Consider the following 23,916-nt stretch of genomic DNA (forward strand, 5'->3'; position numbering starts at 1 on the left):
CTGAAATTGAAAGTGAAACTTGCTGTTTGCTGCAATGAGGCAAAAGCAGATTTTCTTTTCTTCTAATCAGGCTAAACTGAAACAGACTGTTTGCTACAAGGAGGTAAGTCAATAACTATACATGCCTATAGAATGTTCAAATTATTAAACTTATTTTTAAAAAGCTGCTTTATTATTGTTCTAGACAACTGAACAAAATGAAGAAGCTTTTTAAAATAAATGCTTGATCTGAAGAGGCCCAGTGCTATTGTATCTTCTTTTAAATAGCAGAGAATAATGTATACTTCCAGAAAGCCCCATTAATTTTAACAGCATCTGTACAAGTATAGTCTGAAATGTAACACCACAAACAGTGTATATCTTCTGTACTGTTTGTTATTTGGGGCAAGGAGACAAATTGCTGGCAGGCAGAGACAATTTTTTCCCCTCTTGTTTTCCTCCCCAAAAGCTAGCTAGGTGCATCTTATACTCTGAAAAATATAGTAGTTGGTCTCTGAATTAGAGAAAGAACAGAGTGCCTGTGAGATTTTCTGCTACATACTTGTCATGGCTTTCTATGACACCTATGTAATTTGGGTAGAGATAAGCTGTGAACACATGAGATAAAATGCTGAGACCAAATTCAGGCAGAAGTACTTTCCCTTTCATTGTATCATAAAAGTTTTGCAGTCATTTTTTTAAAAAAATGGAAAAAGCAAAACCAATCCCTGCCTATTCTCACAGTATCCCAGAAGTGGTAAACATTTACATTCCAGATAATAAAACTGACCCTCACCTTTTTAAATAAACCTCAGCAATGCAATCACAGATCAGCTTGTACTGCCACAACACAGCCAGGTACTCCATTGCAGGCCACAATTGTACCCTGTTACACAGCTGAGTTAACAAAGCAGGGTTCAGTTGCTGGCTTTCAGCAGGCTTCTTTTCATGTAGGCTAATGAAAACTCCTCCTTCTTTTAGCTTTGACTGCTGGAGATTCACCAATGTCTGAAATTCATCTGTAAGGAAAGAAGAAAAGAATAATTAAAAATGGTGCAACCAAGACTTTTTCTTTAAAAAAAAACCTAAACAGAAAGGAATTATTTTGTATAAAAATACTGTTTCCCCGAAAATAAGACCTTCCTGGATAATAAGCCCAATCGGACTTTTCAGCGCATGCGCTAAAATAAGCCCTCCCCCCAAAATAAGCCTTCTCTGAAAATATTGCAACACAGCAGCAGCCATGAGGTGACCGCTGCCTCCTGTACCTCAAAATTAATAAGACCTCCCCGAAAATAAGGCCAAGCACTTACTTGGGGGGGGGGGGGTCAAAAGAAAATAAGGCCTTGTCTTAATTTCGGGAAAACACGGTAGTTACATTATTACGACACTTTTCTTGCAAGAGATTTAGATTTCAGGACTAATTTACCTGAACAAAACTCTTTCAAATAACTGGCGCGGAAGACTAGGCCTTGAGCTTGAAGTAACTCTGCTTTTATCTTCCATTCTGTAGTGACTGTTCTCAATATACAGATCTCTTTCTGCCACTGATCGTCTCCAAAGGGAGGCTTCAGCCCCGGAACATGAAGGGCTTTGGAGAGTCTCCTGAGCTGGACAGCAGTTTCCAAGATTCCTTTTTCCTGAACAAGTTGAGCGATAATTAAAAATAATGTAAAAGAGTGGCAACTCTAGCCCAACAATTAGAACACACACCCCCCGCCATTTTTCAATTAAAAAAAATATCCTATGTTATTTAGGCTGTATTTGTGCATTAATAGCGAGGAAAAGAGAGGGATTCTGTACACATGGATTATAAATGATGGAAGGTCCCACCAGCCAACACCCCATAATAAAAAATTGCTGTATTTAAACGATTTTAACAAAGTATACAGGGAAGTTTCTGCTGGTGTCACTGGAACTGCAGAAGAAAACAAGGTCTGCGCTAGGGATGGGGAATCCATGATCTTCTAGAAAGTATACTTAACTGCCACCAACTTGTGCGTCCATGACAATTCACAGTAGCCAGGTGGGTATAGCTGGGTAGGTGTAGCTATCTGGTTGCAGCTGGCTTGCCACAACTGGGTGGGCAAGGCTGACTCGACACTACTCACTTGGCACGGCTGACTCGGTACAACCAGGAGGGCATGGCCGGGTCGACACAAAGCAACTCTCAGTAGCTAACTCGAGGTGAGAAAACTCAGTGCCCCATAAGTGCCTCGCCTCCCCAAATTGCTGGCAGCCAAGCAGTGTGTGTGCGCATGCACCACCACCCCTGCATTCCATGTTTGGGGATTTTTATCCACAGAGGAAGGAGAGGGCCTCCTTCCTAAGCCCAGATATGATTGGCAGCTTGCCAGTTCAGATGTGGATAAGTCTCCAAGGTGGGAATGGTGTGTTTGTGTGTGTGCGTGCATGCGCAGCAAGCCAAAGGAGATGTCGTTCTTCCAATCCCAGACATCTGAGCCCTGGCATTTTCCTGTCTGGTGCCTCCTCAAATCTTTCAGCTCCGCTTGATTTAATTGAGGGTCCTTGGTGCTGTCTGAGCTTGGTTATTTTCTTGCAGACATTTCATTACTCAAGCTAGGTAATATTATCAAGTTCTAATCCTAGATAATTGGGTAATGAAATGCCTGCAATATGGGCTGGAAAATTTTATTTATGTTTCTATAGCAACGTAACATAGATTTTAAAAGTTGCTTTTAAAAATATCTATGGTTAGTTAAAAATACGTACAAATACATACCTTGAAGGGAAGAGGTTTTCCCAAAGCCTTCTGTAACTTTTTAATGCTGGTAGAAATACCCTCTGGATTAGCAAGAGAAGTCTGCATTTGCTGTGATACAGACTGAATTTCCTTGGACAACCTTAAAATGGAACAAATAAATATTTATATAAACATTTCAGAGGGGAAGACTGATCGTTAAATCACCCATGGCTGTTCTGTGCCAACCTTCACCAACTTGGTTGAGAATCCTAAAAATGCATGTCTAACAAGTTGGGAAAGGCTAATATATTTATGCAATGGCCTATAATGAGTTTATGAATAGGACACTGGAAGAAAGCACATGGACAGGCAAATTTACATTTAAAAGCACCTAAGCCACAAACTAGACAGCCATACTTTTGCCTAGCATGTTGTGCAAATCCAATTCATTCAGTTACTTTATGTCTTAATTTGTTATGTGAATCCACCAAATGGACTCCAACAAATGGATAATTACATAAACCCACATTAACCAAGGGTATAGGGCTTCATCTGAACACAGCAGAGGTTCTGACCGGTTCTGGAGAACCGGTAGCGGAAATTTTGAGTAGTTCAGAGAACCAGTAAATACCACCTCTGACTGGCCCCACCCCCATCTATTCTTTGCCTCCCAAGCCCCAGCTGATCGGTAGGGAATGGGGATTTAGCAGTAACTTTGCCCTGGAGTGGGGAGGGAATGGAGACTTTACAGTATCCTTCCCCTGCCACCCCCACCAAGCCACCCTCACAGAACTGGTAGTAAAAAAATTTGAATCCCACCACTGGAACACAATCTAGTGCAGTGTTTCTCAACCTTGGCAACTTGAAGATGTCTGGACTTCAATTGCCAGGGTTGAGAAACACTGGCCTAGTGGAAAGGAAGATTCTTGAAAAAGCTAAATAGTACTGTGGAAAATTACAAAGGAGACGTACTTTTGCTGTTCATATCCACTCAGAAGCTGAGGTATTCTGCTGATTAAATGTTTCACAACCCAGTGCCAGTGGAGAGACAAGAGCATCAAGCCAGGAGAATCCAAAGCCACCGTTTCAGATGTTGCCCAAAACCTGTCACGCCACAATAAGCTATGTAGAATCTAGAAGCAAGCCAGGGAGATTATGTTCTTTAAACATGGTAGGGGCTCAGATGAAGAATTACCATTTTCATATTAGGAAATATCAATATCTTGTTTTGAGGATGACAAGAGGAGAAAGCAGCCTTTCATATCTGCTCCCCTCGCATTCTATGCTACGCTCAGGAAGAACATTTCCAGTTATGAAGGAGAGAGAATGACCATTGGCTTATCTGAAGGGTCGTTTTCTGTATGCTGCGAGGAGAGTCCAAGAATGGGTTAAACTCAGCCAATCTGCTCAGGACTGAATTGAAACTTTAGCCACACCTCTTGGTTGCTTTGACTGCCAGTTTTTTTCAATGAAGGCGTGGAACTGTACGCGTTGAAAGGTTGTCCAAATAAATTGGTGAAACTGTCCAAGAGTACGCCTTGACAGCAGAGAAAGACCCCAGGACGGGGTTGGACTCTCCTCGCAGCATACAGAAAACGATCCTTCAGGTAAGCCAATGGTCATTTTCCTGTACACTGCTTGGAGAGTCCAAGAATGGGATATACCCAAGCTAAATGTCACTAGGGCAGGAAGCTGAGGAGTCCAGGGTCTCTCCGCTGCTATGAATGCCCTGTAGGACTCGCCTCCCAAATGCTCCCTCCTCAGAGGCAAACATAACCAGTTTATAGTTTCTGACAAAGGGAGATAAGGAAGTCCAAGTGGCCACTCTGCAAATCTCCTCTATCGGAGCCTGGGCCGCCCAAGCTGCGGTGGTGGCAGCGCTCCTGGTAAAATGTGCGGTAATCTGTCGAGGTACCGGTCTGGATTGCAGTACGTAAGTGAAGGCAATGCAGGCACGCGGCCAACGTCCAATGGTAGAGGAGGAAACTTTGCGACCTTGAGATGCAGGCTGAAAGGACACAAAGAGTGACTCAGAACGCCTGAAAGCTGCCGTGCGCTTGATGTACCTACGCAGGGATTGATGAACATCGAGCATGTGCCATCTTCTCTCCCTCGGATGCCTGGGATGCGGGCAAAAATCCGGGAGGATAACCTCCTGGGTCCGGTGAAACCATAAGTTGATTTTGGGAATAAAAGCTGGGTCCAGCCGGAGGACTACCCTGTCAGGATGTATCAGACACAAGTCCTCCCGAACCAACAGGGCTGCCTACTCTGAGATATGTCGCCTTAGGGTGTTAGGTGCCAGGCTCTGGTCCAGCCTATCCTGCAAAAAGTCCAACTCCTGGGGAACAGTAGGTTCCAAGCGCGGCTTTCTTTCCCAGTTACTCAGAGGCTTTGGTATACTCCCCCCTCGTCCTCCTCCTCCTCCTGCAAGCGAAAGGTGCCTCAGAGATTCGTCGGGCAGCTCAGAGGAGACAATGGCCACAATGACTTCACTCCCCAGCAATGTGAGGAGCTGCTGCCACTGCCACCGCCACCATCGCCTAAGCCCTCCTGGGAGCCCAGCCAAGCGGGAGCCCTGAAAGCCAAACCTCTCTCCTTTCCAGCCATCACGATCTCTGCAGCATCCGCTTCGCCTGCCCCTTTTTCAGATGACCCAGGTGGCTACATTAAGAGTATAAGACACACCCAGATTTTCACTCTCTTTTTTAGAGTAAAACGGTGCGTCTCATACTCCGAAAAATACGGTATCTAAAAAAATACTATGGGTAATTCAACTGAAGTGGGGGAATATGGGGACCAGAATGAAAACCAAAATAGTACTTATAGCTCATGGGTTAAAAATATCTATATTGCCTACTTACTTCATATAATTTCTCATCAGACACAGCAACATGTGTAGATTTCACCCAGTGCAGGACGAAAACATCCCAAAGTTCAAAAAAGGCAGCAAGGTGGGCCACAATAGCATGTGGAAGTGAGTTGTGGTTGCCAGGATCTTTTAAGTTCAAAAGATAAAATTAAACCAAAGAAAATATGTACCGATATGTAGTTCAGGTTGCATTAACAGTACATTATTCAATCCATGAGTAGTCGTTAACGAAACACAGAAGGTGTCTGCAATCTGTTCTTCTGATTTGTGGAAAGTTAACATGGTTTATAAATGTGCTATTCTTTTTCTCAGAAAATTACTAAATGTAAGGCACACAAAGCTTGAATTGTACAATCAGAGGCAGCAAATGCAACTACCACTCCTCCCCACCACAGCTTGGGTGCATTCCCCAGAGATCTTTAAAAGTTACCACCAAACTATAATTTCAAATCTGGTAAGAGAGGAAAATTAATGGATAGGCAAAGAGAAATCCTATTAACTGCATTTAATTATTTCAGTTTAAATTACGCCAATTTTTTTTCTGGACCTATCTATTAAGCCCATCAGTCCTCAGTGTGGTGGTATGGGCAAAGAACTTTGGGTACAATATTGAATTAGAAAAATGGGAAAAATTGTGGGATAAGGACAGGAAACTAACTTTGGCCACATTGTACAAAGAGAACCTATATAAAATGTTCTATAGGTGGCACCGACCTCCAGCCAGACTAGCCAAAATATATAAAAAATTATCACCTAAATGCTGGAAATGTGATAAAACTCCAGGCACCTACTACATGTGGTGGCCATGTAGCAAAGCAAAAGGATATTGGCAAAGGATTCTAAGGTGGATGAAAGAAATGACTGGACAGAGATTGGAACTCAAACCAGAAATTTTCCTATTAGGAATTATCAAAGAGGGTTTAAGCAAAGGGTTAACATATTTAACACTACGTATCTTAACAGTTGCAAGAATAGTTTATACTCAGCAATGGAAGAGTGGAAACATACCTTAAAAAAGTGAAATAACAAAGAAAATACTTGATTGTACAGAATATGATAGATTGACACTAGAACTGAAGAATATAGGGGTGACAGAGTACTGTGAGATTTGGGATAGATTTTATCAGTGGTTGGATTTAAGGAAGGGAAGCCGGAACAAATAAGCACAAGAATGCATAGATTGAAATAAGGGGCAATATAGGTAATATATTATGTAATTGTAATTTTAAGCGTAATCATGTAGAAGAGGTTATATAATTAGTAAGTAGTAACGGGTATTGAATACACAAGAGATGTGTGTTGTACTCTGAATGGCAGAGAGATCGCCAAGATGATTTCACCATGTCCAAAGTTTTTTTTTTCTTTTAACAATAAAAGTTTTTCTATTAAAAAAAATCATGAACTCCTGAATTCCCAATGGACTAAAATGAGAATATGCCAACTTGATGCTTTGTAAATTTTGGACAACACATACAAGTCTCTGCCAAGATTAGGTATTAAGAAAATTGTGCTTCAAACATATGAAAAGTAGCAACCTGCATGTTTTTTTTCCTTGACAGGATCAAGAACTATGCCACATTCTATCAAATGTTCATTCAAAAAAAAAAAAAAACCCTCCTTAGATATGGAATTTTATAAAGTTAAATCTACTTTCAACTATAGCTTCTTTATTCATTTCAGCCATTATGATTAGAAGACATATTAGGTTGCTGAATTTTCACGTATTAAAAGCAGAAGCATAACACATACCTTTATATAACTCTACAGATATCCTCAAAGCGCTAGTTCTGGTTTTTTTGATATTAATCAAACTTCTTTCAACATAACTCTTTCTCTCCCGGTTCAGAAACAGGATTGCCCTGTAATTACAACACAATACACAACAAATGTCACTGAAATTCTTGGAGTAGGAAACACACAACTCACAAAATAAATTTCATTATATCAATGTTGCACTAATATAACGCCAAATGTTCTAGGATATCACTACAATAAAATGGACCATGCCAACCAATTTATAATTTTTATAAGGCAACAGGAGAGTAGAAATGGGAGTATATTATTCTTTATGTGATAATCAACAATAATGAGAAGCAATTTATGAATTTTGGAGGATTTATTTTAGAACAGGAACATGCATTCACTCATAAATCATGTGAGGGATTCAGAAAAAAGCAATAGAACCCTGTTTTATTAAAAGTATGAGAATCAGAGGTGGTATTCAGCAGGTTCTGACCAGTTCTGGAAAACCAGTAGCAGAAATTTTGAGTAGTTTGGCGAACCAGCAAATATCACCTCTTACTAACCCCACCCCCATCTATTCTCTGCCTCCTGAGTCCCAGCTGATTGGGAGGAAATGGGGATTTTGCAGTATCCTTCCCCTGCCTCACCCACCAAGTCACGCCAACCAAGCCATGCCCACAGAACCGGTAGTAAAATTTTTGAATCCCACCACTGATGAGAATATGGAAAACTGATTATAGGGGTTTTTTTGGACATGTTTCTTTCTCTCATATACATGCCTGGTAATGGCAAGCTTTTAACTCTTCTGATAAAAAAAAGTTACTCATAATTAAACTCACCGATTTGAAAGTGAGTTTAGAAGGATAAGCAGCTGGTTTGAGTGTTCTGTATCACAACCGCCGGACTTGCTAATTGTATCCAAGCACTGCATGTTCCATCTTGGATCCATAGGAATCACATGCTCATCTAAAAAGATAAATGGCCAATGAGAAGACTGGTATGCTTATTTATTATCTCTCTGATACTATGAGATAGACACACTCTATTGAATGTGACATTTGCCTGCAATTATATAGAGGTTAAATTTTTTTAAAAACAAAACAGAAAACAAATGTATTTTACCCGACATTCAATTACTTCCTATGCCTAGTGTCAAAAGAAAAAGGGTTTTCCAAAAATATTCTTGTTTATTTAGCTCAATTTATTCTTCACCTCTTTTTTAACCAGAATATTCAGAAAGTGATTATAAAAGCTTTAAAAATCGCATTCCTGTTTCTTAGTGTTCATCATCTGAAAGCTTCAAGAGGAGAACACATACAAAATATGCGCAGGGGAAAAGAAATAGTCTTACCGGTCATTTTTGGCTGCAGCATCTTTATTACATTGCCAATTCCACTTGAGAGGGGGCTGAAGTAGAAGTTATTCAGAGAGGCAGCACCTGCTTCCAGCTGAGTGTACACAGAATCTGCAGAGTAGTAGTAGTAATAGAATTGAAAGCTTAGGCTGAGATCAAGTCCACCAACTTTTAGCCAATATACCTGACTGTGTTTGCCAGAATATACTAATTCATTCCATTAGATAACTATTTTACCTTTTTGTTCTAGGCAACAAACTAGGATAATATCCATCCATGCATCCACCCTTCCATGCATCCATCCATCCAGGTTGCCTTTCAGCATTATAAACATTACAATCACTAGAAGGTAAGAGCTGATACTTACCAGGTACTTCGGCTAAATTCGTTTTTATCTGATTAAGCCATCCAACTCTCAGTGTCCAGTCCTGATTGGTAGCTTTCTCTATGAATAACTTAACAGCTGCAGAAAGAACTTCTAAGTCATCCGCCCACGACTCATTCATCTCTACTGCAGCAAATTTGAGACAATCTGAATTTGCAGACCACAGAATTTTCTCAAAGTCACGTATATTTAGAGGAAATTTCCTGAAACAGAAGTTTTATTTATTTTTAAAAAAACAATGCAATAGAAAGGACACATTATCATCTCTATATAAATGCCAAAGATCTGGGAGAGACATTTCTCCTTAAGAGTAAGTTCCTCCAATGGCACACTTTCCTATTGCAATTTCTCCCAATTTGATGGAGAAGATGCTACCCAAACCTTCAGAACCAATTGGGAGAATGCCCAGGAGGAGAAATCATTTTTAGTCAGTAATGAAGGAATAATGTCCAATGGGCAGGAATTACTGCATATAGCCAAATTAGGTATTATTTGATATTAAATGCTTAGATGCAAGTAGGGCTTTCAACCCCATTACATCAAGATTTGAGATCTAATCCTTAACTACATTTTGCATTCTTAGTTACAATTAAGAAAGAGAAACCCTAATGAGAAATAATGTGTACACAGGGCTAAAAGTAGCCACAAATCTTAATATTATCTGTATTTTGTTATGATTTTGCTTTAAAAGCACACCTTCACACCTTATAGATGACAACCATCATATGTGGGGAGAGCCTGAAGGATGCCAATTTCCCCTTTCCCTTGATAGCATCTCTGCATGCAACTATCCAGGGAGAAGGCTCTGTCATGCCTATAGTTAACCATACAGAGGCTTTCAACTGAGCTAAATTAGTTGAAGAAGACTCTGCAGTTGAAACTGAACATATAAAAGTCGCCCCTCCCCTCTCTTCAGGACATTCACACAGACACACCACCCCCCATTCCAATTCATACCTCCATAATTATATGGTGATTCCCCCAAAACATGTATTTCATTGTCACATATACATTTAACAGAATTAAAGTGCCATTTTAAGTATACTCCAGGGCTGGTATAAAGGAAGGCTATCATTTCAGGCAGAAGAGGACCAATGATATCAGCCTTCCCTGTATCCTTACCACACACTCTTTTGGAGAACCAATTAGCCTATGTTTCAAATCCTATAGTCACTTACATACTTACTTATTTAATGTATGGCATACAATGTCAGGGAAATCTACAAATGCTAGAGACAATGCAGCCCTGACAGCCTTAAGTTTAGTTATTGACAGCTTTGTTGAAGTATATCTCCCAAATGAGAAGCCTTGAATAAACGTTTAACTATGTGATTACTTGCAAGATGCCCGTGTACTACCATGTTTCCTCAAAAATAAGAAAGGATCTCATTTTCTTTTGACCCCTGAAATAAACGCTTGGCCTTATTTTCGGGAAGGCCTTATTATTTTTGAGGTGCAGGAGGCGGCGAGCATGGTCACCTCATGGCTGCTGATGTGTTGCAATATTTTCAGGGAGGGCTTATTTTCAGGGGAGGGCTTATTTTAGCACATGTGCTCAAAAGGCCGATTTGGGCTTATTATCCGGGGAGGTCTTATTTTCAGGGAAGCGGGTAAATTATTAATCCTCAGCCTTTGAATTGGCTTTATTTCGACAGAGAGGAAAATAAAACTATATGTTCCCACTTGGTACAGATTTAATGTTTTAAAAACTGAACTGTGGTATTTTCCATTAAGATGTAACTCGTAATTCCCTATGATAAAAAAAAAATCTCATCTTTGTGCTATTTCTTATCTTTGTTTCAGCTTGCTTTTCTTTCCACTTTTCTTTTCTTTCTATTTGCTACTTGTTCAGTGGTATTTTTAGGATTTTTAAATATATCGTTTTGGTTGAATTGTGTACAGGACTTAGAAGTTCTGGTGAACTTCTTTTTGAAGAAAAATTCCAGCTGGTTTCTGTAGAGCAGGAGTGTCCAAACCTTAGCAACTTAGTTGGTTTGGAATTCTGGGTGTTGAAGTCCTCAAATCTTAAAGTTGCCAAAGTTGGACACCCCTGCTGTAGAGTTATTAGGGATGGGTTCTTTCTCTGGAGCCAGAAAATGATCATCAGCGAGAATTACCGTATTTTTCAGAGGATAAGATGCTCTGGCGTATAAGACACACCTTAGTGTTTGGGGAGGAAAATAAAAATAAAAATAAAATCTGCCTCTGCTCACCAGCATCCATGGTATTCAGCTGACACACGGTAACAAGATCAGCTAATGAATAGACATAGCAACTAAGTCCGCCAATGAGGGCTATTTGGACTCTGAAATCTGCTGTGTGAGTAACAAGGAGACAGGAAGGAGTCTGGCTTAGCCGAGAACTGAAAGTGAAACCGCTTGAGTTTTGCTTGTATTTACTGCCACCTTGGAAAACCTGCTTTTGGTAATGTATTGTATATTATTATTATTTTGAATCCTGCTGAATCAATTACTGTGCTTTCTGAATGTGATTGGCGGCTGAATCAGACTGCAGGAATACCCTTAATCAGCTGTTCCAGACTGCAGGAATTGTCACAGACCATCGCTGCCTCCATGCCTCACATTTTTGGCCTCTGGTGGGGTTGGGTGGGGCTATAAGCCTCAGTGTATAAGATGCACCCAAATTTTTGCCCTCTTTTTTGGGGGGGGGAGGTGCATCTTATACTCCGAAAAATATGATAATTCACCTAGGAATGTTAACCCAACAATTGCCAAATGAAACATTTCTTGCCCACCTGTTGCTTTTTAGATTCAGTCTGTTCAGGCAATAGGCTAGGACTTGCACATCACTATGAACTGTAGACAGCAGAGAATCTTCAGCTGCAAACACAGCACTGCAGGCAGAATCTGGCCATAATCCCAAGGCAAGGAGAGAAGTGTCCTTTGTTTCATCTGACTCCAATGTGGAAACATGCTTCATTATCAAATCAAGCACAAGCTAACATATAAGGACATACAAAAGATTGCAAAAGAGGAGGTTATACCAGACTTCCTCTATTGTAAAGTATGAAAAATGAAAGTGCTTTCATTGAACAGTGTGAAAATCAAGAGTTAGATAACATTACTTCAACAAACACACAATTCCTCTGCAGAGTCCCTGGTGCTCTCTAAGCTTGGTTGTTTCTTGCAGATGCTCTAATGCTCTAGCAAACCACACTCCCTACTATCACTGATGATGTTACCTGGCTTGGTAATGAAACATCTGCAAGAAGACAATCAAACTTGCAAAATCTCTCCCCACCTCCCCTTTCAAGTCATGTTATCCCATTCTGAGCGCTTGGCAATCTGGTCACACTTATTACTGGTTGAAAAATATATGATCGGTATTTTCAGTCTTACTATTTGTTCTCTGCTGGATTCCCCAGAAAGTCGATGGGTAAGCTAACGGGGAAGGTTACAACCTGCTGCCAAAAACATTCATTTTGGGGTGGGGTGAAGTGGGGGTGGTGGTGTTAAATGAAAGAATTCCATGTCAAAGATTTTCGGCTCCATGAAAGCAGGCATGGAGCTCAAATCCTTCATGTCTGCTTGCATGAAGCTAAAATCCCTTCGCTGGGAACTCTTTCAGCAGGGGTGGGTTTCAACTGGTTCGCGGTGGTTCCTGTGAACTGGTTGGTCGCCGAACCCGGAAGTAAGTAACTTCTGGGAACGGCGAAGGGCGCGCCCACCCGCCCGCGGTCCTTACCCGGTTTTGACGAGTTCTGCGCTTCCACGCATGCGCAGGACATATACAGCGGCTGCGCGATTGTCCAAGAGCAGCTGGAGCGTCGTGCAGACGCTAGTACGCATGCGTGCACCGCGCGCGTGCATGAGGACGCCGCCGGCCCCGTTCCAACCGAACCGGTTGGAACGGGACGAGAAACCCACCCCTGTCTTTCAGCCATCATCCAGAGATGAAGAACTGAAATCCAAGTAGGATTTCAGCTCTTGAGCAAAGAGACCACAGTAAGGTAAGAAGGGCAGGTGCTTGGTGGGAGGATGGCATGGGGAAGATGTAGGCCACATAAGAGTGTTTCTCCACTCGGCTGGAAATCATGCTTAGATTTTGGCAGGGAGGATTTTCAGCTCCTGAGTGGAGAAACACAGCCTGCATCAGATCCCCCTGGTCACCTCTACCTTCCCTAAAGCTCCCCACACTCATTACCTAGGACTTTGTCCACTTAACAATCTTAAGATCACTTAACAACTACAACCAGAAGTGCTGAGATTGCAGTAGTTGAGTAAACCAGTCATGTGACCTCTTATTTAATGACTGCTTCACCTCAACTATTGAGATCCCAGCCTCAATAGTGGTTGTAACTCAAGAATTACTCCTATTATTATTCAGTTTGAGATCCCAATAATGCATTATAATTTAATATTTTAGAAGAGCTAGACAGAGTAGGTCAATTTCTTAGATTCTAAGAAGAAATAGGGATAAATTCATGACATGCATTTTAAAATACGCAGCTGACCCAATTCTAACTGCTCCAGTCTTAAAAGTCTAATACATTTTAAGATAGATTCAAGTTATTTTAAGAAATTTTGGGATTAATCTTGAATAAAAAACACATTCTACTTCTTGGCTAATGTATTCGCTTTGTTATTGGATCCATTTTTATCAGGTGTATGAGAGTTAATGTTTGTGAAAACATGGGATACATTGTAAACAAGCAAATTCTTTTGTTTTTCTTCTACAAACCAGATTATATCTGAAAGCAGATTACCTTTTTGTCCTTTGGGGACTGCTGTGCAGATGCATAAACCTCCCAACATGCGTTGTAGAAACTCTTTGCTAGGCCAAGTCCTCGGTGCAACCGCTGCACAATCAGTGTGGCAGCGTGGATCAGAGTTGAAAGAGTATATGTGGAACCTAAAATGCAATATGTCATCATCCAGTGAGCATGTTCACTATGCATTTGAGGAATATTTGCATTAAATAATAGAGAATGGTAACTATTTACTGTTGAAATGGTAAATTACATGGTCTTCCCCTTTGTCTTTGTTATAATTTTTAAAAACCTTTTCTCTTAATGCACTTTTCATGTGGATGTATTTCTGTCATAATTATTGTATTTTGTTGTCTTTTACTTTTTTTGTTACTGTTTTAAAAGCAACATAAACAAATTCGTGTTTTATTTCTGAACAGCAAAATAAGTAACTTAATTGTGTGCTATAAAGTTGGTTTCGATTCCTTCAACAACCACCACATAGCTAGATTTTTTCCAGAAGTATCGGTCCTCCAAACTGGTTACCGTGTTTCCCCAAAAATAAGACAGGCTCTTATTTTCTTTTGCCCCCCGAAATAAGCACTTGGCCTTATTTTCAGAGAGGTCTTATTATTTTGGAGGTGCAGAGGCAGCGAGCATGGTCACCTCATGGCTGCTGTTGTGTTGCAATATTTTTGGGGAGGTCTTATTATCCGGGGAGGTCTAATTTTCAGGGAAACAGGGTGATTCTTCCAATGTGGTACCCATTGCCCCTGCTGTTTGTCCTTTTCTTCTCTTTCCTTCCATCTTTTCCAGCATTATAAACAAAACTTTGAGCCTGGTTATTTACACTAAAGTGAGAATTAATCAACTAAAGTGTTGATTAATAGCTTATAAAATGTGCTTCATATACATGGTCTTTTTAAAGAACCCTCAAACAGAGGGGTGTCATGCACAGGACATGCCCACCCAGCTATGCAAATAGGAAAAATTACGTGAAACATCACGTGACAGCAACGATATGCCACAAGTTTGACATCCGTGCTCTAGTATATCTAAGCTAAGAAATTTATCCATCGTCTGTCAAGTTACGATATGCGCATCTCACCTGCTAAAGTTTCCTTGGCTTCTGTGTGCACAGCTATGAGCGTTTCACATATACCATTTCCCAACAGCCCCAGGCCATGCAACAGCAGCTTCACATCATGAGGATCCAATGGATTTTCATGGGTATCCCCTGGAATATAGACTTCAACGCCACGATTCCGCATGGCTCGCGATATTTCCCCGTGTGAGGGATCCATTGAAAGAAAAAGTCTATTAACAAGAGCAGAACATCCAGCATCTTATTTTGTTGCTAAAATAGAGTGGGAGACGCAGTAGAAAAAGAGACAACTCAAGGACTTTGTAAGACACGTGCAGCAGCCCTCCCCTCGCTCCTCGAGTCGGTAGCCGAGCTGGCAGTTGAGTTCCCTAGGCTGATGGTCCTGGGGGACTTTAATTTGCCGTCGCTCGGTGAAAACTCGGAGGGGGCGCAGGAGTTCATGGCTTCCATGACAGCCATGGGCTTGACCCAAGTAATTCGAGGCCCAACCCATTCGGCGGGACACATGCTTGACCTTGTATTTCTCTCGGAGCAGTGGATTTGTGATCTTGGTCTGAGGGGGAACGACATCATACCCCTGTCGTGGTCAGACCACTGCCTACTGAGGCTCGACTTTCGGAGACCAAACCCCCACTGTAGGGAGGAGGAACCGACCAGGTGGTTCCGCCCCAGGCGTCTTATGGAACCGTCAAGGTTCCAGACAGAGCTTGGGGCTATTCCTGACACTTTCGCCCACAGTCCGGTGGAGACTCTGGTTGCTGCGTGGCACTCGGCAGCATCGGAGACCCTCGACCGGATTGCGCCACTGCGGCCCCTCCGAGGCGGCGGATCCCGGAGACCTCCTTGGTTCACCGAGGAACTCCGGGAGATGAAGCGCCGGAGGAGATGCCTAGAGCACCGTTGGAGGTCCGATAAGTCCGAAGCGAACCGAGCAATGGTAACCACCTGCACCAAGGAATACACCAGGGCACTTAGGGCTGCAAAAAGATCCCATATAGCCACCTTGGTTGCGTCCGCTGAGTCCCGCCCGGCCGCCCTGTTTAGGATAACCCGCTCCCTACTGAACAAAAGGGAAGCGGGGGAACCCTTGCAGGGCAGAGCCGAAGAGTATGCCCAATTCTTAGCGGACAAAATTGCTCGGTTTCGGTCGGACTTGGACTCCACCCCTGCAGCTCCAGCCGAGGCACAGGAGGATCAATTTGAACAACTCTGGGTTGAGTTTCAAGACGTTACCCCCGGGGATGTGGACAAGGCCATGAGGGCTGTAAGTACCTCCACCTGTGTACTGGATCCGTGTCCCTCATGGTTAGTTACTAACTGCAGTGAGGTGACACGAGGCTGGATCCAGGCGGTTGTCACCGCCTCACTTCGGGAGGGGAACTTCCCCGCCGCACTGAAAGCGGCGGTGGTGAGACCCCTCCTGAAGAAGCCATCTTTGGATCCAGCTATCCTTAATAATTATCGTCCAGTCTCCAACCTCCCCTTTCTGGGGAAGGTTGTTGAGAAGGTGGTGGCCTTCCAGCTCCAGCGGTCCTTGGAGGAAGCAAACTATCTAGACCCCTTCCAGTCAGGCTTCAGACCCGGTTACAGCACAGAAACCGCTTTGGTCGCATTGACCGATGATCTCTGGAGGGCCAGAGATGGAGGACATTCCTCCATCCTGGTTCTCCTCGACCTCTCAGCGGCTTTCGATACCATCGACCATGGTATCCTTCTGCGACGACTGCGGGAGGTGGGAGTGGGAGGCGCCGTGTTGCGGTGGTTCTCCTCCTACCTCTCGGACAGGTCGCAGTCGGTGTTAGTGGGGGGGCAGAGATCGTCCCCTAGGCCCCTAACTTATGGGGTGCCTCAGGGCTCGGTCTTATCCCCCCTACTATTCAACATCTACATGAAACCGCTGGGTGAGATCATTCGCAGGCACGGGATTAGATACCATCAATATGCGGACGATACTCAACTGTATCTGTCCGCCCCGTGCCAACTCAATGAAGCGGCAGACGTGATGAACCGCGGCCTCGAAGCTGTTATGGACTGGATGAGGGTTAACAAGCTCGTGCTCAACCCAGAAAAGACCGAGTGGCTGTTGTGTTTCCCTCCCAGAGATTCGACCAATATTCCATCACTCAGGCTGGGGGGTCAAATTCTACACCCCTCAGAGAGGGTTCGCAACTTGGGAGTCCTCCTGGACTCACAGCTATCGTTTGACCACCATTTAATGGCTGTGACCAGGGGGGCATTCGCCCAGGTTCGCCTGGTGCGCCAGTTGCGACCCTACCTGAATCGGGAGGCTCTCACAACAGTCACCCGGGCCCTTGTGACCTCTAGGCTGGAATACTGCAACGTGCTCTACATGGGGCTGCCCTTGAAGAGCATCCGGCGACTTCAGCTAGTACAGAATGCGGCCGCGCGAGTGATTGTGGGTGCACCTCGGTTCACCCGCATAACACCTATCCTCCGCGAGCTGCGCTGGCTACCTGTCGATCTCCGGATGCGCTTCAAGGTGCTATTAGTCACCCATAAAGCCCTACATGGCAGTGGATCTGGATACTTGAGAGACCGCCTTCTGCCAATTACATCCCTGCGACCAATAAGATCACATAGATTAGGCCTCCTCCGTATACCATCGGCCAGCCAGTGTCGGCTGGCAACTACAAGGAGGAGGGCCTTCTCAGTAGTAGCCCCGACCCTTTGGAACGAGCTCCCCGTAGAGATTCGCACCCTCGCCACCGTCCAGGCCTTCCGCACAGCCTTGAAGAACTGGCTCGCCCGTCAGGCCTGGGGACAAGGATAATTCCCCTCCCGAATGATGAATGTATGTTGTTTATTATTTTATTATATGTCTTATCTTAATGTCTGTATCTCCCCTTCCCCTATTTTATGTGAGCCGCCCTGAGTCCCCTCAGGGAAAAGGGCGGCCTACAAATATTAATAAATCTCTAAATCTCTAAAATCCCCCCATGAAGCCTTTACTAAGTAGTTTCCTAAATCGCTCCACCCACCAATCTAAAATGCTTGTACATATGATGAATTTGATACTATAGGTTAGACTATACTCCCATCGTTGCTTAATGTAAAACAGGGAATTTTTTTCCCCATTTGGGTCATTATTTAAGATTTTATGATTTGACAGCTGTTTTCTGCTCCAATTTTAATAGCTTCCTTCTTCTAGCCCTGGTGCCTTAACTACTAGACCAAATTGACCTTTCTGTTCTGTTTCTGTGCTTGGTATGGAAAAAGATCTCTAATGAAAATGAACGTCTGTGCACTTCCAAGATGAATGAAACCCAACTCTATATCTAATTTCAAAGGGATATTTATAAAAGATGGGAATTATTAATTCAAAAGACATTTCTACAAACGCTCAGTACCTGCTTAGGAACAGTACCTGAAATTCGGGTGAGGAACAACACTGGGAGTTACTCCATCTGTCACTCCTCTTTCACTCAAGGTCAGGACTCCTTTGGGTTCAAGCAGAGCATTCAAGCGGTCTAACACAGAAGGGCTGCAAGTTAAAAAGGGAAACCACAGCAACCTCAGTTATGAAATGAATTCAAAACAAATTCAGGAGGAAACAATACAGATATTTCATTTTTAAGAAACAGAAATCAATCATCATTTTTAATCATTTATCAGCTTATTCACTGGTGAATTTCATTACTCTATATGCATATATAAAATAATGACATGTGCCTTGGAAGAATAAGATCCCATCTATCAACAAGACATCTGGGATGCTGGGAATGACCCTCTTACTTCAACAATTTGTACATATGTGCCAGCTTGCATTATACGAGAATAATAGGGATGTGAGAAAATACAAAATATAGTTTCAGGTTTTTTCCCCCTATAAAATGCAAGTCAGGTGTGAGATCAAATGTGCTGAATAATCTGGTATCCTCAAAGATCTTTTTTGAGGCAAAACAGATTAAACCCCATATGAATCATTATCTAAGCTGCAGTAGAAATGGAGAGAAAATCTTGTTAAGAACTGAATGTTATACAATAATATTAGGAAAGTCTTTATGATACACCAGATGTTTAGTAGAACCATTTTCTGCTTCTTCTTTTTTTTTTACGATAGTAGGTAAAAACAAAATTGTAATTCCTATAGTAATTTTACCTGCAGAAGTTTACATTGTCCATTAAAAGCCAGTCTCCAGCCTCTAAAGCCTGAACTAACATCCCATCAACCCATTCAAAAGTCCCATGGTTGTGGCTATTCATAAATTGAACTACTTGCAACTTGAAGTGACGAAACTCTTCCACAAGTGTTGAAAATTCTAGAATGAGAGTAGCCAAAAAAAGGTTTCAATATTTCTGTGCATCAAGAAGCTGGCCTTCAACGTTTTCAAACATTAGCCCTAAAAACTGTTGATCACAGAAAAAACAATATATGCATTTTGGTTAACCATCCTTATTTTCATTAGAATTTGTAATTGCTATGAAGCTGAAATGAAAACATAAGAGTAATGACTTTAGGAATATATATTGTCCTTTAAAAGAGCAATAGTTGCAATAAAGCAGCAAATTTGGCTCCTCAAATGAATAAATGCTCAAAACAAGGAAACAAAATGCTAACACATGCGCACGCACGCACACAATTATAAATTATATATTAATACTATAATATTAAAAAAGGCTTTGCCTTTCCTGCATACCTGACTTTGAAAATGAGTTGATCTTGGTAATGAGTTTCTGGACTAGCACAAGCACCCCTTCCAATTTATTCACCAATTCAATGGTTATATTTTGATTCCCTTCCCCAAGAGATTTGGGTTTGAAATTAAGAATGAAATTACTCCAGGAGCGCAAGAGACCTTCAGCATCCTCCTGGCACATGGTATGGAGGAGACTATCTCTTAGAAGGGTGCTGACCACATTCTCTACCTTTTCCAGTAAGAATTTCCACGGCCGAATGATGTCAACCTACAGAAGATATTAACACATCAGTCACAATTGCATCTGACTGCCATATTACAACTGGAGTTCAACTACTTATTCTGAATGAACGCTCTGTCTTCAAACAGAACTAACCTGACAATATGCAACGTATTTTTCGGAGTATAAGACGCACCAGAGTATAAGACATACCAAGGTTTTGAAGAGGCAAATTTTAAAAAAAAAGGTTTTGCAGTCTGCAAACCTTCCAAAACTGCCGTGTTATTTGTGAAAACAGGCCCGTCCCCCCCCCCCAAAAGCCTTTAGGGGGCTTGCAGAGTGCTCCTGGGGGGGGTATTGTTTCCCCAAAACAAGGAAAAATTGGACCATTTTTTTCAAAAACTGGCCCATTTTTTTTCAAAAACTGGCCCATTTTTTTTCAAAAACTGGCCCATTGCATGCATAGCCTTTAGGAGGTTTATAGAGTACTCCTGGGGGCTCCCTCCCTGGAAAAAAAAATCAAGCAAAAAATGGCCCGTCTTTCACTCATTTCTGCCTTCCCCAGCCCCCAGGAGCTCTCTGAAAGCCTTCTACAGGCTCTGCACTGCCATTTTGCTGAAGGGGCTTGGTTTCGGGAGGCAAAAAATGCTGTATTCAGTGTATAAGACGCACCCAGATTTTCAGCCTCTTCTTTGAGGGAAAAGGTGCATTTTATACTCGGAAAAATACGGTAGTTAAGGAAGTAGTTAGCCTTGTTAGCATGGACAAGGTTAAAGAAAAAGGTGGAACAGCTTCTGATCAGTGTTTCTCTTGTAGCCAACTTTCCCATCTTCCTTACAGACTAATGTAAAGTGCTTGTGGGATCCTTGGAGCTCTTTCAGCTTTGGTTGTTTCCTTGCAGATGTTTCATTATCCAACTAGGTAATATCACCAGTGGGCTGATGTTTAGCCCTGATAATGCTACTTAGTTGGATAATGAAACTTTGCAAGAAAACAACCAAATTCAGGGAGCACCAAGGACTCCACCATTAAACGGTATTCTTGTTTATTGTAACCCGATTATTAGAATGTGGGAGGCTATTCATTTTTGTTACACAACCACCCAAGCTACCAAAGACATGAATCCAGATTTCTTTGTGAAAAAAGAGACTTGGGAAATGAATATAAGATTCCCTTGGGTGGTAACATGAAACTTCAACAAATGTTTTTTGCCATTAGGAAACTGCTATTGATCGAGAAAAATAATTTCAAGAATTGCTCCCCATTATCATGGTCCCAGCCAATAAAGAAAGAAGGAAATTTGATTTGATTTAAATCACCCAATCCTTCAGGCAGAGTCAGCATAAAGATGACAGTTCTACCCTCCTACTGCAAAAGTAAGTTTTTGGGGCCATGGAAGCTTTTAAAACTTGCAGAAGACTATTGAGCCGTGGTGGCACAGTGGTTAGAATGCAGAACTGCAGGCTACTTCTGCTGGCTGCCAGCAATTTGCCAATTTGAGTCTCACCAGGCTCAGCCTTCCATCCTTCTGAGTTCGGTAAAATGAAGACCCAGATTTTTGGGGCTGTATGCTCACTCTGTAAACTGCTTAGAGAGGGCTGAAAAACACTGTGAGTAATAAGTAATAAGCCTATTACTATTCTCTGCTCCCTCCCCCAATTTTTGGCACAGTGCCAAGGCCCAACATCATCTAGCAGGATGTCTACAGCCCACAATTTTTAAAAATTTACCTGTTCCTTCTCTATTCACACATATTATGGAACCTCTAGTTATATCAATCCTATTTTATTTAAAAATGAATAAGAACTGCAAAAAATATAGAGTAAACACGTACTTGCTCAAATCCACCTAATAGCTCTGTAGTATCCATAGAACTGTTCATTGGCATAATTTTTAACTCATGGCCTGTTAGATATGCTAGTAACTGAAGCAGGCTGGTCTTGCCAGCAGCAGCTGGGCCCACCAAGATTACCATCCAGCTCATATGTACACATTTCATGATGGCTTCCAGAGGCTGTAGTGAATGGTGGAGAAGTGACAGATTTCTGCCTGGAGGCGGGACATAATTGGCGCGAGAGAGGATTGAGTAGCCAACCTTTGGGGAAAACAAATACAGCATTACTTTCATATGTAAATAGGGAGAAACAGAAAGGTCAACAAAATAATAGAACAATTGTTAATAGTTTTTATTTCCTTTTACCTGAATGTCATAAGGTGTGATGTAAAATTGCCTACTTCCTGTATAGGGGTTATAATTCTCCCCAAAAATGTCCTTGAAGAGAGACACTACCTAAATAGATAAAAAAGAAACAACCAAATAACATTCATATTGAATAATGCATTAATGAATAATGTTCATTCTCCCCCCACCTTGCAATCTTCCTATGAACTATTACAGAATGTCTTTATCCAAAACTTTTCTTTCCCAAAAGGACCATATGTAATCCTGTAGCAGACATTTAAAATCACCTGATTCAAGGTAATCTGTCTCATTTTTAATACTTGAGGTTGTTTATTGGCAGAAATTCTACAACTCAGAGAGTAAAATTTGACTATGCTCATCTGAGATTAGTGTATGAAGTGTGACTGGCACGGAATTGTGAATAATTTTAAAGGCTGATTTTTAAGGATCTAAGGAGTTGAATAATCTGTAAATTATTCCTTCAAGTCATAACTCAGATAAATTGCCAGTGCTTGGGAAGAAGACAGACCTCAATCACGCTATCATCAGATGAAGTTTTGGAAACTCCACGATCCAAGTGAACATATACAAAGAAATACATCTACGTACATATGCAATTTTTCTTTTCAATAGGAGTAGGCAGCTTGGAGCCCTCCAAATGTTTTACTTCTGTATTGATGTTATATTCCACCAATTTGCTAAAGTAATTATTTTAAAAAAACAAAAGCAAAGCTGGAATATAAAGATCTTCCCTGTTCTTCAAGGCCATATTATATACTCATTACAGAGACTTTTGGTATAAACTGCAAGAGGCTGAACCTCAGTCTCCAAATCCAGTTTCCTTTTTACCAATACTATTTCTATCTTACCTAGATTTAATTTCAACTCATTCTCCCCAGATTAAATTTAGGCAATGATGACAGAAGGCTAACAATTATCCATTTCTGTGGACTTGAATGGCAAAGGGGCGCTAAAATTAATTATCACCAATGTATTGATGGCATCTAGTTCTAAAGCTCTAGATGACTTTCCCCAACAGATTGCATATAGATATTGAACAGCATTTCTCATAAGACAGAACCATAAAAACCACCAAACAGCCATGGATTTCTTAGGAAGATTCAGATCTCAGTTTCAAGTCAATATTAGCCATTCTACCTAGGAATCCTGGAATTGCTCCAATAGCACCCGCTTGAGAAATAGATGCTGTATGTTCTTTCTATGGTGTACCCAATGCACCAATATATATAATTAAATTCATGCTTGGGAGAAAAAAAAGGATGTCTTAACAAAAATCATTTTAAATTCTACAATTGAACACAGTACGGCAAATTCAGATATACAAGACATTAAAGCAAAATCCTAAAGTAAGCAAATAAACTCTCTCTGCTCTTTACCCTTTCTCTGTCTGTTTTTGTTCTCATTCTTTCTCCGTAGATCAAAAACATGTGTTTGCCAGGGTCATAAGTCTCAGGTGACTGGTCTTTAAGCATTAGCTGACACCATCGGAAAAGATCACGCAAGTTAAATTCCCAAGGTGCACCTTTATGTCCCCATTTCTTCTCGATTGTAATTTCTTGATCAATCTAAATAAAAGTACCAATGCAAAAGATTATGAATACCAATATGATTTAGTACTTCAAACTATATTAGAAAGCCATACCCCAGCATTACACATAACACATAAAGAATCTCAATTTATAATCTTGTTATTTATCCCTCAATCAAGGAGCCATGCGGGTGCAGTGATTAGAATGCAGTATTGCCGGCTAACTCTGCCCATACCCAGGAGTTCAATCCTGTCCAGCTTAAAGTTGACTCAGATTTCCATCCCTCTGAGATCAGTAAAATGAAGATTCAAATTGTAGGGGGCCATATGCAGATTCTGTAATTCGCTTAGAGAGGGCTCTACACTACAAAGTGTACTAGAGCACTACAAAGCAGTATATAAGTCTATGTGCTACTGCTATTTATCTTATCACAGTTGGAGGCATTGCTATTTATCT

The 23,916-nt window shown here is 41.6% G+C and overlaps 1 protein-coding gene across 1 annotated transcript in view; it reads right to left on the bottom strand.

Annotated features, from left to right (window-relative positions):
* Positions 1-23,916, bottom strand: part of MDN1 (midasin AAA ATPase 1) — a 121,958-nt gene that overhangs the window by 61,404 nt on the left and 36,638 nt on the right. The window contains exons 40-57 of the mRNA XM_032214966.1: positions 23,308-23,496; positions 21,929-22,018; positions 21,563-21,823; positions 19,509-19,776; positions 18,971-19,130; positions 18,236-18,352; positions 14,854-15,062; positions 13,764-13,909; positions 11,793-11,995; positions 9,020-9,240; positions 8,650-8,763; positions 8,138-8,264; positions 7,305-7,414; positions 5,548-5,681; positions 3,656-3,816; positions 2,723-2,843; positions 1,409-1,619; positions 776-998 (exon numbers count right to left, since the gene is read on the bottom strand). Of these exons, the coding sequence (XP_032070857.1) occupies positions 776-998; positions 1,409-1,619; positions 2,723-2,843; positions 3,656-3,816; positions 5,548-5,681; positions 7,305-7,414; positions 8,138-8,264; positions 8,650-8,763; positions 9,020-9,240; positions 11,793-11,995; positions 13,764-13,909; positions 14,854-15,062; positions 18,236-18,352; positions 18,971-19,130; positions 19,509-19,776; positions 21,563-21,823; positions 21,929-22,018; positions 23,308-23,496 (3,065 nt within the window). The remainder of the gene's footprint in view (positions 1-775; positions 999-1,408; positions 1,620-2,722; positions 2,844-3,655; positions 3,817-5,547; positions 5,682-7,304; positions 7,415-8,137; positions 8,265-8,649; positions 8,764-9,019; positions 9,241-11,792; positions 11,996-13,763; positions 13,910-14,853; positions 15,063-18,235; positions 18,353-18,970; positions 19,131-19,508; positions 19,777-21,562; positions 21,824-21,928; positions 22,019-23,307; positions 23,497-23,916) is intronic.

This window comes from Thamnophis elegans, chromosome 4, assembly GCF_009769535.1.
Source record: "Thamnophis elegans isolate rThaEle1 chromosome 4, rThaEle1.pri, whole genome shotgun sequence".
Classification (NCBI taxonomy): domain Eukaryota; kingdom Metazoa; phylum Chordata; class Lepidosauria; order Squamata; family Colubridae; genus Thamnophis; species Thamnophis elegans.